The following is a 16417-nucleotide window of genomic DNA, read 5'->3' as shown; positions in this document are numbered from 1 at the left end:
GTATTGACTTGCTGGTCCTTCATCTCTGTTTAGTACTTGTTTTTTTTTGCTTTTTTTATATTTCATTATTTCTAATGTTTCTCTAATATTTAATGATATAAAAAAAACTTTAGTATTAGCTCAGCCTCGCCATTTCCTCAGTAACACTGTTGGATGTTTAAAACTGTCTGGCTTTAGGGTATACTATTTCATTTGAACCTTAGATGATTTGATGATGTGAAATAAAACGAGAGCGTTTAAATATACTACCAACTTTTAAACACAGCGAAAACATTGAATAGTTTTAATAACATTGACATGTATAGAAAAATAAAATAAGATAAATAACTGTACATTACAAAATACAATTCACATAAAGATAATAACACTGACAAATCATATACCTTAAAACGTTTATAGCCAAATAATATCTTGGCAAAGAAGCAGAGCTTAGCTTAGACAAAACATTTATAATCTTAACAGACAATTTAAAAAAAAAGAAGAAGAATATAACAATTATATTAAAATTAGACAAAAAATAATGTAATTTTGTAATAAATTAGCATAGCTTTACACTAATTTATAAATTAACAAAATAGAGAAAACATCTGCTAATTTTTACAGGTTATTAATATGAAGCATGTCCACTATGAACAGGCAATACAGCATTTATACGGCATGGAATCAGTGAAATAAAGTATTGTGTATTAGACAACTATTAGCTGTTTTCTGTTTGTCGATCAAAGCTCCCTCTAATTGTTGAGGTGATGCTCATGATAGAAATTTATTTCGAAGGTTTGTTTGCAGAACTAACCATAGAGAGTTGATAACATTTAAATATGATGATCGTGGTGGTGCCCAAACTCTTTCTGATGCTCTTTAAATCATCCTTAACAATTTCAGCAGTATGGATTAGTGCCTTGTCTTCCTGAAACAGACCGGCTACGTTTGGGATAAAAAAATATTCATCATAGAGCGAACCTATTCTGCGATAATTCATAATTATTTGCTGTCACTTCACTTTTGAGTGAAATATTAAGCGCTGAATTATTTCAACAAAAAAGCTGCCCATATCTTCAAAGGACCCCCCCCCCCACCATGTTTAATTGACGACACAAAATATTCAGGATCCTAAGCTTCTGTTGATCTTCAACACACATAGAAAAACGTTCATTTCATGGGCTTTTGCATTTGTGTGTGTGTGTGTGTGTTATTATGGATTTCTGAATGCAGACGTGCCATAGTAATCCATCTTATGCAGTGCTGTTCCAGTTGTATTGCTTTCTTTTTACGCCAGAGATTGGATGTTGTAGACTAACGTTAAGTTCTTCACATACTTTTGATGCTGTTTCTTTGAATTTCGCGCAAAACTACATGAGGGCTATCTGTGCTAGCCATCCCTAATCTAACAGTGAAAGACTAGAGGTAAGGCAGCTAGTCATCACCACCCACCGCCAACTCTTGGGCTATTCTTTTACCAACGAATAGTAAGATAGGGATTCGAACCCTCAGATTGCGAGTCGAGCGCCCCAACCACCTTGGCCTTGCTAGACCATTTCTTTTTATGCTGCAGTCTTATGTTTACGTTTTACTACTTGTACCAATGCTTGTATATCAGCTCAAATTTTCGACCATTATTATATTTGTCTCCTTGAGGTCTTAGTTTTCAATATCCATACAGACATCACTTTTGGCACTGATCCTCATGATACATTAATTATTTTAGGTGTTATGTTGGTGAAATTCCAGCTAGACACTCTTACAATCGTGCCTCTCTGGAAACATGATAGACCTTTTTAGTTTGGCAATTTTATAGCCTTTCTCAAAATAAAAAAATATAGAGACAAATTCAATGAAAAAAAAAATTAAATTATCATATGGCTACATTTTTTGCTTCAAGACAAAAAATACTTGAATTTTGAGTTTAAAAATTTTAGATGTTTGTATTATTTTGATCAGTCTATGTGTATTCGTGAAATAAGGTGCCTTTTAAAAAACATTCAAAATGTTTTCAATATTTTAAGTTCCAATTTATTTCACTAGTTGTGGTTTCACACGAAGTGATTTTTTTCGAAATTTCTACTAAGTTTTAAATTAGAAAGCATTTGTTATGAAACATTAAACTCTGCTTTAAGTGTTCTTCGTATACGTTATCATATATAAGATGAGGATATAAGAAATTATTTTATAAAGTTATAACTTTTTCTAATGGTAAAATCCAACGAATATTTTCAAAAATACTCCAGAATTAGTTAATTTTTTAGGAAGACATGTCATATTTCCAAGAAAAGGTAATATCAAGCCAAAAACACAAATATTTAATGTATGATAATTCTTGGATAATGAAATTATTATATGAGATGGAATTTGAAGTAGCAAATTTCCTTTTTAAAGTTCTAAAAGTTAAATATACATTTTTAGTTTATTTTGGAGATAATTTGTTAACTCGATAACATTTAGAAAAGATGTTTAAATCATGATAAATATCAGTTCTGCAAAGTGTTATGATTACAACAAAAAATGGTTGTATTATATATTTACATTTGATTAACTATAAGTGTGATTAATCATTAACAATGTCAGTCAAAAGACTGAACCCTGAGCTACTCCATGTTTGATCTTAAATGAACCTGACGTATATTCTGAGAAAGACATACACATTATAAATATCCATAATGTAAATATTATTATTGTTACGTCTCTGTGTTCGTTTGTTAATTTTCCGTAGAAATTCTTTCCGATAAACTTCAGCAATACAAGTCCTTTCTTAAATAAAACTAGTTTATTCTTTCTCAACTCAACTTTGCAATACACTTAGTTTCCACAGTCACTTTAACTTAAACACACGCTAGAATTCACAAAGATTCACGTATTTTACTTAAGGTCACTACCGCGCTTGACTCGATTGTCCGCCTGTCTGTTTGCAATTCTATTCTGATTAATTAATCTCGCTTTATCTGGCGCACTTATATACAGGGCGCGTAGAAAAGACCAGAGTTGCCACGAACAGACATGATCCTTCTAAAATATCATGACGTGTTACTAGTGTCACGTGACTTCCGCTGTCGTAACATCATTATACATTGTACACAGTGTCGTACGTAGGCCTATGAAGACCTTGAAACAAGAATATTACCCCATCCCCTCCAGGCTAACTCGACTAATGTTACTTTTAAGATTAAAAAGCTGTATATAGTTTAATAGTTTCGAATTAAAACGTGAGTTTATACATATTACTAATTGAATATAGACCGAAAATTTTGAAAATAGCGAGTTTTTCTTAGTATTTTTCTTTTACATCTTTAAGATAAGAACAAGAAAGGTTTTCCAAGAAGTGGTAAATCATGCAGTACTGCGAAGAATGAGAGAACTTCTAAGAACATTTTCATTATTCTATCTTACAAAGTGTTCTAAGAACTGAACAATGATCTGTTCTTATCATCTGTATCGATAATCTTCTATGAATTTATTGCTGTTAACACTGTAACTTTATAATGTGTATTTAACTAATGATTATATTTAATGTTATTTCATAGGAAAAAGTTTAACGCTTACAATCACACTGAGCACCTCCCCACCCCAGGTAGCTACCTACAGCAAGGCTATCAAGGTCACAGTTGATGGGCCTAGGGAGCCTCGAAGCAAAACACGTAAGTACATCCCTGTCTATTGATGTTTCCTCATTTTACCTGTTTTTCGTGGAATGTATATAACGAGTTAGTACCCTATGGAAACATTATTACACAGTGTACACATTGTCGTACGTAGACCTATGAAGACTCTGGAACAAGAATATTATCTTCCCACCCCTCCAGGCTAATCCTACTAATATCAAGTAAATAGAATAACGTTCTAAATTATGACTAATAATTAGTAAAAAACAAAAAACTTGCTTCCGATCGTTTCGTGTAATATTACTGCGTGGGAGGGAGTGTATGTGGAACACCTTAACTATTGACTTGAAGGGATATCAAAGCTGGCCGCGCGGGCCTTGGTGTTTTTTCACGAGTTGCAACTGTATCAAACAGATCCTTGAGTCCCACAGGCGTTGATGTTCTCTACGAGTTGGGACTGGGTATCATTAAACAGGTACTTGAATACAAAAAGTATTAATCTTATATATTTCTCATGTGGATTTTTCATAAATGTGGTCAGGCAGCTTCCCCACATATAAATAAGCCACTGAATATAAAGTGTTCAACAAAATCTAATTAGGATTATAAATTATGGACCCTTTAACCCATCATCTTTAGACAAATGAATTAAATATAAATATCCGTGTGAAAACGTCCAAAACCATAAACGAGATTCATCCAACATTTACAGTGGCAAAATTCATCTCGTCACGTAATTTAAAATCTCTCTGTATTCTGTTAATCTAAATGTAATGTTCCATTTAATAAAAACCGATCATGAACTTCATATATATATACACACTGTTTAAAATACGATAATGTAGAATAGCCATAACTGCGTGGATACTTTTAAAATGTAACAAAACTGCCCTAAAGAAATTAGTATCACCTTCGTTAGAAAATTTTTGATTAACCACGGCCCTTTCTGCCAAATAATTTAGCGTAAAACGTTAACGTCCCAGATCTTCCATTATTGTTTAAAACGCCATCTACCCGTGGACTTGTAGAGCATTAACTTGATAATCAAAAATCGCTTTGCGTCTTTAAGACTGTGTGATAGAAAACGATATTAATAGTTTAAGTTAAGCCATACTGAATTGTATTTTGGCGCCTAGAAAGTTTATCTTACATAAAGTGCTTAAGTATCAACCCCATACAAGCGCTAACCATAACTTGTAATATCAATTTTTTAATTTCTTTTTGTTTTTAAGTTAACTACTATACACAGGAAATGCCACTCTATTCACTTTTAATTGTTCTCTAATTAAAAACGATCGAGAAGATGGAAAGAAAACGTAGCAATTATTCTTTCAAGCCCCACCTACCGGTGGTTCAGTGCTAAGTTCTGTTTGTTTTAGAGCAACTTAACAGTGAATTATCTGCTTTGTCCACTGCGGGAAATCGAATCCCGGATTTTAGCGTCTAATTTCATAAACTTACCACTGTCCCACTGGGGAATCAGTGGTAAGTCTGAGGGCTTAAGGTGCTCGAAATTGGGTTTCGATACACGGCGGTGGGCAGAAAAGAATAGCCCAATACGCACCTTTGATAAATTCAAACTTTAAACAAAGTCTTTTTATTATTTTCACTTTTAGGAGTATATATATATATATATAATCCACCTTTACCTATTAGGTCATATGAGTTTTACAGGATACAAATACATAGTAAAGTTAATTACAAAAGTATAAGATTTATTAAAATTTTAAGTTACATCAAATTTTGTTTCTGTCGTTTGTTAAAGATATTTGGTTGTGGTATTAACTATACTGTGATTTTTATATACCCTCCTGACACTGACTTTATTCTTAATTTGCTCACTCACTTAGAAAGGTTTTTATGAAAATATCATCTACATGAATTAGCTAAAATCGCTTAACTAGATCAGGATATCATATTTACATTAGTGATACAAATGTCTGTGAGCGAGCTGACATATCAGACATCCTGAAGATAGTGCAACTCCCGTCTTTATCTACTATAGCTACGAATGAATTCTAGTGCAACTCTACGACGTAACGGCCTTATCTGTAGCTTGGAATTGTGCTGTTAGATTAGGATCAAGTTTACCAGGACAAAGAGCCTTGGCTTATTTTGATATATAATTGTCCATTAGTAAATTATATATTAGGTGGGGAATTAAGTAATTGTTCTAGATCTTACTTAATGTCTCTTAATTAACTGAAGGCTCTAAAGGAAACCACAATTTAAAAAAATCTTATGAAGAGAGGTAAAAGTGTAAAAAGAGGCTCATAGAACAGCTCTGAGTTTTTTGTTTTTCAAGTACAAACTTTTAGCTCATAGCTCCGTCATAGCGTGACCGACTTGAGATCTAATTACAGTTTTGGACATAGGAGATCAAACCCTTTCGATTGATGTATTTGACCACGCCTAAGGTCTCAAAGATTAATTTACTCTAATCCTGCCTAAAATAATTTCAATTTGAGGTTAGGCTGGTAGAGATCGTGAGAAGTAATAAAACCGAATCGGGTATACGCGCGCCCCACATTTGGTATTGCTGGCTCACAAAAATGTAGCAAATAGAAAGGGAAACAAAGGTCTCATAAATTAATTTACTTTAATCCTGCCTAAAAGAGTTTCAAGTGCAGCGGCTATTGAAGATTCCCTCTGGTTTCTATTTAGAGTTTCAAGAAGTTGGGTTGGGCGATTATTATAAGTCTTATCATATTTTTTTTTTTTCAGTATGTAGATGTTTAAAAAAAACACTTCTGTCTCCTGCAATAACATCTAAGTTTATAGAAACAAACAGAAGACTTATAGAAATGCAGAAAAAAATTGGACCACGTTTATTGGTAGTCAGGCATTAGTTACTCACGCGCAACTAAACTAAGAAATTTTATAGGCAGCATGATAGTATGATATCACAGGCTTGGTTGGCTGGCTATCTGGTTGTCTTAGTGCAAAGCCGCATTCGGTTATCTGCTGTGTCCACCTCTGGGAATCTAACCCGGATTTTAGCATACTTAATCCGTAAAGTAACCGCCAGGAGACATCACGGCTTTATTTAGTATAATGTTTTCTTCAAGTGTATTTTGGTTATCATTAACAAATTCTGAGAAAAATTTTCACCATAACAGTATTTTCCTTTCTAGTCTGATGTTCATTCAAACAATATATTTTAATTGTTTTTTCTTTCCCTTATTAGTCAGTTGGTTAGTAACTATTCTGATGTAGAGTAGTAATGTTCTGACAGTTGAAATGTGTTGTGTAAAGCCTGTTTTTTGTATATTATAATTTGAGATACTATAGACCTTATGCACGTGACGTTATACTTCTACTGTTAGACGCATTTGACGCCATATTGGATGGAGATAGAGAACTGACACGTGCAAAGTATATTTTTAATAGTAAATTTTTCTCGATAAAAAAAAATAACGTTAATTTCTTTGATACAGTAAAATACCACAATATTGATGCTGGATCATTAACTCTGAGTTTTATAGAATACGTGTAGCTTCAGTTTATCCAGTTAGACGCGATAAAATAAATAGCAGCTGTATGTAGAAAGACTTTTTTCATCACTATGTATCGTTTGCATCTCAGTTTGTTAATTGTAGCTTTCTCTTAGACAGTTAACAACTATGTAGTAATTTTTCAATATAATATTCATCTTTTCATATACAGTTCAGTTCTTCATATTATAATCAAGCACAATGAATAGAGAAAATATAATGTTTTTCTCCCTTAAGAAAACTGTTATTATGTATCATGTATTCTAAATTCACCAGTTTGATATTATATGTACATAAGGCATTCCTTTATGTAATAATAAAATAAAATATACACAATGTATTTCTTTGTGTAATAATAAAGTATAATATACATAACATACTCATTCATGTTACAATAAAAAAAGATCCGTTTGTTTGAAATTAAGCACAAATCAACACAATGGGCAATATGTGCTCTACCCACCAGGAGTACTGAAACCAGGATTCTAGTGCTGTAAGCCCATAGACACACCGCTGTGCCACTAGGGGAGGGGATGGGCTAATAAAATAGAACATACAGGTATCACGAAGTTGATTTCTTCCTGATGAAATAAATTTCACAGAAAGAAAGCAAGGACGTGTATATCATAATTACTGAATGTGTATTTAAAATACGTTTCATAATTTCACATTGAAAGAGTTTAATATAAAAGTAACTTCGTGTTCCATATTATAAGAGTATTAAAAGTGCAGAATAAAAGTATGAAGTGATATAAATATAAAAAAAAAATCACAAACTTAAGTAAGTTATTTTTCTTTTCTTTTTTCATCAGTTGCTTTCTTGGTGAGAATATTGCACTCAAAGCACACGCATTACGTTGCGAACAATTTTGTGATCTATGCATTGTTGGTGGAAATATTTTATGGAACAAGTATCAGAACTTCATGTGATGAAAGTTTTGGTTGGATCCTGTTTTCGGTAATAGCAGAATCACTAATTTATTATGGTAAATTTTGAACTAATACATTGGCTGATAAGAATATTGCAGTACATTGCTAAGAAACTGGCTCTGGTAGAAGAATGCGAAGCATTTCTTGTATTAAGAATAATATATATAGACTAGCAGTGGGTCTGGTGAAAAATACAGTTAGGCTTAGGAAGCTTTTACTTAGCTGTAGTTTTCACTCAGAGTGTCAAATTCAAATAAACTACCGTAAATAATTTATAAACATGTGCTCCTTTATATACCTTCAAAGTCTTTTAAAATAAAGGTGGCGTTACATTTATTAGAAAATTGTAAATATCTGGTCACCTTAAATATGAAATTTCAGTCTCAGTTACTTTTGTCTCTTTTTAACTTCTTGAACATTGCTGTAGGGAGTAAACATCGGTCATTTATTCCCATTCAAGACAGGTTTTTCTATATAGTATCTCCCTAATTATTTATTCGACTTATCCACTTCAGTTGAAAAGGGTGAATATTTTGTATTATTTCGCTAGTAATTGTACTTGTTAAGAGGCCATTGTAGGCGTTATCGTGCTATTCATTTCCGTCCAACTTTTAAGTCATGTGCTTGAATAATTTCTATAAACAGGTCTGGTTTATAAATAGTATTAGCTTATTTTGAAACCTTGGACATAGCAGATGTAACTTCTAAATACAGTTACAATCTAACTGATATAGTAACACATATGGACTATTATAAGCAGGCTTTAATCTATTGTTTTTTTGTTGTGTTTTTTTTAGGAGAACAGAGGCATCTACGGGCATTTGCCACAGCTTTATGTCAACGTCCCCCTTTTTTAGATCATTTAAGAGAGTGGGATCATTTACGAATGAAGACAGGCCAGCTCACCTTAGAATTGCCTAGGGGATTTGCTGCTCCAGTTCCCCCTTCTGGTCAGGGTACGTACTATTTCTTTACAAAAATCATGTCGTAAAACATTTAATTATTAATAGTTTTTTGACATTTTATACCAGCTCATAAATAACTGATGACACTATCAGATTACTCAACATCAACTTTGACAGAGAGTATATGCTAGATTAACACCACGTAAGTGATAAAAATTATATAAATGAAGTGGTTTAAATATAGTAACATGAAATGTATCATTATATTATAATTCTATATTTATCAGAAGAAAAACTTTGTAAGAATTAAATTCGTATTATATTAGTCTACCTTATACAAAATCTATGTTGTTTTTGACAAGCTTTATTACAGAGATAAAGAATAATTGTTAAGAGATTGTTTATATTAAAAGAGTTATATTATAGGTGTTTATCGTTTGCCTTTTATATGTGGTGTCCCTTTACATTTATTTTCATTCCAGTTATTCGCTGACTTATGGCCATAAAAATCATATTGATGGTTAGATCCAGTTGACTTAATCAGAAACTTTTTTTTTCTTGGAAAGGGAGGGGAGGAAAGGGCTGGAAAAGGGATTCAATGCCTTAAGTCTAGTGAACTTTTTTTTTCTTTTTTTTTGTAAATTTGGAAAGACTGGCGACCTCTAGCAGAGAGTCCTTTGCCAGCACGTAAAAAAAAACCTTGTGAAGGATTTAAGTACAGGAAGAATGTGAATACCTTTGGTTAGTATTACAATTGTTTTATAAATTTTAAATTTTCGTCATGTGTAATGTATCAGATTCACAGAATATTTCTCATGGAACATGGAGCCCTTCAAGTTCAAGGTGACATACAGCATAGATTATGTAATTACGAAATACAGCTTACTTTGCGAAAAAAAAATAGGTTGCTATTTGGATAATTGAAGCAACCACAGCGTGAAATACCAATGCGCTGCTTTGGATAAAAAAATGCGGACATTCTTTTTTTGTTTTTTCAAGGGGAAATAAATGAAAATAATTCTACAAATACACGTTCAAGTAAAGCAGAATAAATAAAAGACATGATTATTCTTCATAAGGAAACACTGATTCACACCCGGTTTGCATGAACAATGCATATTACATAGATAACAGAAAGATACAAGTTATTTATTCCTTTAGCAAATTTTGTAGTAGCCTTGAACCTTGAGTCATTTTATTACAAACGTCATACCTGTAATCATACATATACGTTGTGCTCTCTGTTATGGAAACAAGTTAAGAAAATAATGTTGCATATCACCATGTAGGTTTGTGGGTGTGAGACATCTTGATCATTGATTAAAGGTTGTTGTAGATATCAGCAACTAACCATACAGTGTTCTTGTTGATTTTTCATTTGACATACTTTTCCATTAATTATCAGGGTTATCATTTAAGTGACCTACTTTTGTTTCAAAGTTGCTCCAAGTTCATTTGTTCTTCAGTGAAATTCAGCTTGAATAGAAGCATTAATAATATTGTAAGTAACAGGAATAGGTTCAAGAAGTAATTTAATATATATGCCCCATGTACAGATCATAATTAACATCACACAAGCTATAAACCTGTACAATCATATACCTCAATCACATTGATAAGCAGGATATTCCAGGTCTCATGTTGCTATTGTAACTGCTTCCTACATCGTCGAATGTACTCATCTTCATGTCCAACATATTGTCCAACACACACAATTTTCAAATAAACTTTAGCGAAGAATAGCAGTACCAGACTTAGACAGAACGTTTTCTCCAAACTCTTTTAGGCTATCTACTATACGTAGACGTCACCTTCCAAGACCATACGTAAGCACACCAAAGGCACAAAAGTCCATTCAAGCTACTTACAACACAGAACTTGAAAGGTGTGTTGTTGAATGGTATTTCTGTGATTTCAGTATTTTTTTAACTATCTTTCTCATGAAAACAGCCACTGATTTCAAGGTATGGGAGGAAGCTTGTGAACGTTTAGCCTTCATCAACTGAGAATCCTTGTTGATTATCTTGCTAATACTACCAGATATGTGCCTACTTTCATCGAAGTGGTTTTTAGAATGAGAGTTTTACCTTTTGCAACTATAGCCTTCTTTCTGCAGATTAAGCTGTTGCCCTGTATTGGCTTATGTGTGAGTTTGGTACTACTGCTGCCCTAAATACTCAGCTGTACATGTTCTCTTATTTCCAATGAGAACATTGTCTTATAATCTTGCTATACAAGTATTTTAAGAAATGACTGTGACATATCTCTCAGACTTGAGATACATATAGTGCTATAGCATCATGAAAGTTCTATATATTTAAGTGTTAAAACATGTGGTCTTTGGTGCATGACTTACATCTACAGTAATGCTATGCTGTATTAATATGTACAAGCCATTCATAAAAACTGTGGTTAATCCTTTGTAATCAAGGTATTGTACTACTTGTAACCACGCACACACACACACTATTAAACTATATACTTATATTTTCTTCAACAGGTAACCATGATCAAATGCTTCACAAACTCTGAACCTCTGCATTCATTTGCCTTCATCGACAGTTCATTAAGATCTGTTATCACTTAGTATGTGTACCTATACACTCATTCAATTTCAGCAAACAACAAAACTTTATTAGAAATTTAACTTTTAAGTTTAAATATGAAATGTAAATGAGCACTTGTTTCATTCTAGTTCTTTTTTTTTCCAATGCATACAGTTAAAAAAAAAAATTAAATCCTTGCTGTGTCTTTGCAAGGCACATGGAGCTGGTACTTTTGAACTCTGGTGTCAAGTGGTACAAGTGGATGAGAATGGTCACCCATACCCCCTGAACAGAATACTAGTACATTGCAGGGTAAATCCCAGCTAACTGTTGGTATCTATACTACAGCTAGGTAAACTAGAACAAGTGGAATAAAGTGTCTTGCTTAAGGACTCGACTACAAGTCAAAAGCATGAGGCCACACTGCCCCATGCATACAGTATTTGACTAAAATCCTTCAAATTGTAACAATAACTATTGTATCAGTAGTAAAAAGGATTGATAATAGTAAAAGCATCTGTCCAAGTTTTCCAGAAGTAGTCATTTTAACATGTTGGAAATTCACACATTTTCTAAGAAATTCTCTTAGTTTTTTCTAAGAAATAGTATGCAATACACGTGTTTCTTAATTCTATGAACTGGTTATCAGAAAATATTTTGTATGTAGTCAATTTTTTCTTAATTGTGAAGATATACACACACATACACATATATATATATATATATGCCAATGAAAATTCAAAACAACTTTTTTGTATATTTCTTTTTAGATATCAATGCTACATTTCACATGCCACCTCAAGAACCATCTTGGGGGTCATATCATAATCCATATTTATCCTCTACATGTGCATTTCAACCACCTACATTCCCAAGTTCCATGAATACATGTACCCATTCCCAAGAAGCACAACCTGACAATCAACGGAACACAGATGTGGATACTCCGTGTACATTCTCTTCAGGTTAAATATCATTATTATTTAATATACCAGTTTTATACATCAACCTTCATAATGAATTTTACAATTTATTTTTGTTTCTTAATAATAAACACTTATCTTTAAAAAGTTATACTGAAATGAAAATATTACATCTGAAATAAATGTTTTTGTTTGAAATTATATAAGGGCATCATGTAATATTTTAATAGAATAGTTAAAATGAAATGTTTAGTACATATTAGATCTGAATGGTGTGAAATGAGATAGGCACGACAATAAGATATTTGCTATGTTTCATGTTTCTTAAGAATTTTATATGCGTATTTTTACTAAAAGGGTCTTAAGTCCAAGTTAAGTATTTTTACATTTGTAAAGGTAACCACTGTTTATCTCTTCACTAACTTGGCAACTCATTTATTTACTTCAAATGTGAAATGTTTTTCCCTCACTAAGACATAAAATTTATATATACTTTTTTATGCGAGTAAAAGAAAATAATTATCTAACTTTTCAATAATTTATAATCTTGAATCTGTTTCAGCACATTTTATTTTACAGATAAATATGTTACAAGTTTCTCATTTCTTTAGCCCTCCAACTTGATTCAGTAGCTGGAGCACCATCAGGACAAACATTACAGAACTTGACAGAAGCACCATCTGGATCAAACCTAAGGGTGTTTAAGCAGTCAGAGAGAATAGACTATGGACAGTCTATAAGAGATGCTGGTTCTTCAAATGGGTACTCTTTGAACAATTCTCCAACAGGAGATGGTACAACCCGAGGAACATCTTTTGTTATGGGTATTGGCATCCCAGACTTCAGGATTCCTTCTGATCATATTTCCAGTCACAATAGATCTTCCATGGATCTATCTGTGCCTCAACCAGTTTCAACAGTTGCACTTCTATCTTGTCCTAGTAATTCATCATTTTCTTTGTCATCCAATTACAGTGGTTCAGGAATTATACCCTCTAGAGGATTCTATGGAGCCAATGCCATAAACTGTGCAAGTGCAGGAGGAATGTATCTGAGTTCTCCAGTAGTTCCTCCAACTCTATTGTATCCACACCCCTATTCTGGTATATCTCAATCCCAAATTCATCCATCCCTTCACTTACTGGGCAATGAATTTAGGGTAACTACTACTGATACAAATGTGATTTCTCTACAGCACCACCAAACAAATCAACCTCATACTTCTCAAGGGACCTTTGTGGTTCCTTCTCAGTATATTAATTCACGCCTGTTTCAACAGGAAGCTGATTCTGGAGGAAACTCTCATGTTAGATTACCAGTAACACCCTCCACTATTATAATGGAAAATGTAAGAACTGATTTGACTGAAGCATCTTCTCAAGGCAGTTCTAGAGACCTTTCAGTTTGGAGACCTTACTGATACACATATTTTTATAACTGAAAAAAACAATTTGTTACAAATAGATGTAAGAAATGATTTTGACTAACAGAGATTACATGTGATTTTTCTGTGCCTTACTTGGCTGTGATGAATAATTATAAACTATTTGTTGATACCAAAGATATAATAAATGCTTAACTTAGTGGTTTTAAAAAGTGAGATTTAAGTTGTTGTAAATCAATGATCTGTAAGTTGATTATATTTATATAAATACTCTGAGTGTATTTAGATTTTTGTATTATGTGGCATAATGTTTAAATAATGACTCTTAAGTTTTCTTCCATAAATAATGAGTTTACTGTAATTATTTTGAACTGAAAAATAAATGCGCATACTTCATACTAAACTTAAGTATTGGAAATTTCATAAAATAATCATTTAGAAAACAACAAAAACAAACATTTTATAATGTACTTTTAACGTCCAACTGTACTTGAGAGCCAGGTGTGGCCCAGAGGCTACTTTGTTCAGACTATAAAGCTGGTACATGGTTCATGGCCCATTGCAACAAAACATGCTTCATACTGTGGTATGCTATATGCATGGTGGGTGGTCAAATCCCAATATTTGGTCAGACAAGAGTTAGTAGTAAGTGTTGTTGATTAATATCATTTTTATCAGTTCAAAGTTAGTGACTGCTATGTGACAATAGCTGTTTGAGTAGCTTTGCTGAAAGAATCCAAAACAACACAAGCAAATGAATGTGATGGTCAATCCCACTATTCATTGATAAAAGAGTAGCCCAAGAGTTTGCGATTGTTGTTGACCAGCTGCCTTCCCTCTAGTCTATCACTGCTAAATTAGGGACAGCTAGTGCAGATAGCCCTCATGTTTAATGTAGCTTTGCACAAAATTCAAAACAAATCAAACACAAGTTACCTAAAGCTAGGCCATTACTTTTGCTCAGAAAAGTTTACCTTTGTTTGGTAGAGAATGACTCAATTTCACTTAAAGAAACTGTAATGTCGAATATGATTTAGAAAAATAATCACAGTACATAAGACATTACAGAATTACAAACAAAGAGTCATAAAGTCATCACCTTCACCCCAAAACTTAGATTTTGTTTAGAAGGATGCTCACTTGTATCACACCTCTTTGTAATCTTATAACTTTGAAATGTTTTAAACTTACCTGAAAGTATCTAAACCACAAAAGGATTAAAATTTGCTGATAGCAACCTGGAAATCTTTCATAAATGACCTTAAATCCAAACTATCTAAGTTCTAAACATTCTACCAGCACCATAAATCCACACATTTAGAACGTTGGAACACGAGTGATTTGCTATTGTATTGAATTAATAAAAAAAACATTTTGTAGGGATATAAGTTTACTTTATTCTATAAATATGAAAAGGTAAAAAAATAAGATACTCTGTAGCTACATATAACTGTATATTTATACTGACTTCTGGTTTATAACATCAGCAAATTCAAAATGATAAGACCATTTAAATCTGATAAAAAAGAATGGTATAATTCGACAGTTTGAATATCATAATTTTTTAGCCATTTTTAGTTTTACTAATGTATGTATTGTTGTAAAATATATTTTCACAACTTCAATAAGTATATTATGTTTTGTTGTAATAATTATCCACTTACTGTCATTTATATTCTACATGAAATATTTCTATAAAAATGAAAGTTGTATTAAAAATTACATAGGGATTTTAATTTTGAAAAGCTGTACAAAATTAGTATTTTATAAGCTGAACTGTAGTGTACTGTTATAATCTTTCTCAGTTTGTTAAATGGCCAGTTAGTCAAGATCCCACAATAACAAGAAATGCAGAATCAAAATAGGTGTGGGTGCTCAAATTGTGTGAGCTGGCAAAACAAAATAGTACATAAGTAACAAGATGTGTAAAAAAAAATAACAGCAGTTTTATTGAGTGTTGCACAATTCAAAATACATAAAAAACATCCTAGATGTAAATCTTAGAAGTTGAATTGTGTTCCACGCGTATTAGGTTGGACACAGGTGAGAGAAAACTTAATGGAACTTGGTAATACAATTGTATTGTAAAAACTTGGACTGATACAATGGTTGACTGGTATATAAAACAAGAAATATCACTTTCTTCACATAACTAAATTAAAATTCAACATAAGAGTTGACACATTCTACTAACTCTCATGAGATCACATCCAATCTCTTCAAAACAGACATAGAGCCCATCAATAAATGGTGACCTCATTACAGAAAGAACCTGAAACAAAAAAGGTGGAATCAGATTGTACAGTTTCCTTACTTGCCTATGGCAACTGCATATTAACCACCAGAAAAGTGTGGTCACCTCCCACACAGATGGCCAAGGTGATACTGAAATGATACTATTTCGTTTGCCATAAAATAAAACAACATTCTTAAGAAAACCTTTTACATGTTGAATACAGATATATCAGTTCTCACAGCAGAACACCAGTATATTAATTATATGAGTGTAAATTTGTATATGTAAGCATGCAACAGCTTCTCCCTCCTTTATCTTAAGACTTGACCTTGGCCAACCATTACTTAAAATTTGAAAACGGAAGAACACAAATAAAATATTTGAGCCTGTGATCTCTATACACACT

General features: G+C 32.5%; 1 protein-coding gene across 1 annotated transcript in view; it reads left to right on the top strand.

The window, feature by feature from the left end:
- The window catches only part of LOC106463575, a 14915-nt gene extending 830 nt beyond the window's left edge, over nucleotides 1-14085 (top strand). Inside the window, exons 2-5 of the mRNA XM_022391597.1 lie at nucleotides 3516-3629; nucleotides 8815-8973; nucleotides 12239-12433; nucleotides 13003-14085. Of these exons, the coding sequence (XP_022247305.1) occupies nucleotides 3516-3629; nucleotides 8815-8973; nucleotides 12239-12433; nucleotides 13003-13811 (1277 nt within the window). The 3' untranslated portion in view covers nucleotides 13812-14085. The remainder of the gene's footprint in view (nucleotides 1-3515; nucleotides 3630-8814; nucleotides 8974-12238; nucleotides 12434-13002) is intronic.
- The last annotated feature ends 2332 nt before the right edge of the window (nucleotides 14086-16417 follow it).

This window comes from Limulus polyphemus, unplaced genomic scaffold (assembly GCF_000517525.1).
Source record: "Limulus polyphemus unplaced genomic scaffold, Limulus_polyphemus-2.1.2 Scaffold54, whole genome shotgun sequence".
Taxonomy (NCBI): Eukaryota; Metazoa; Arthropoda; class Merostomata; order Xiphosura; family Limulidae; genus Limulus; species Limulus polyphemus.
Note: the sequence above shows the minus strand (reverse complement) of the source record. Positions and strands in the feature narration are given on the sequence as shown.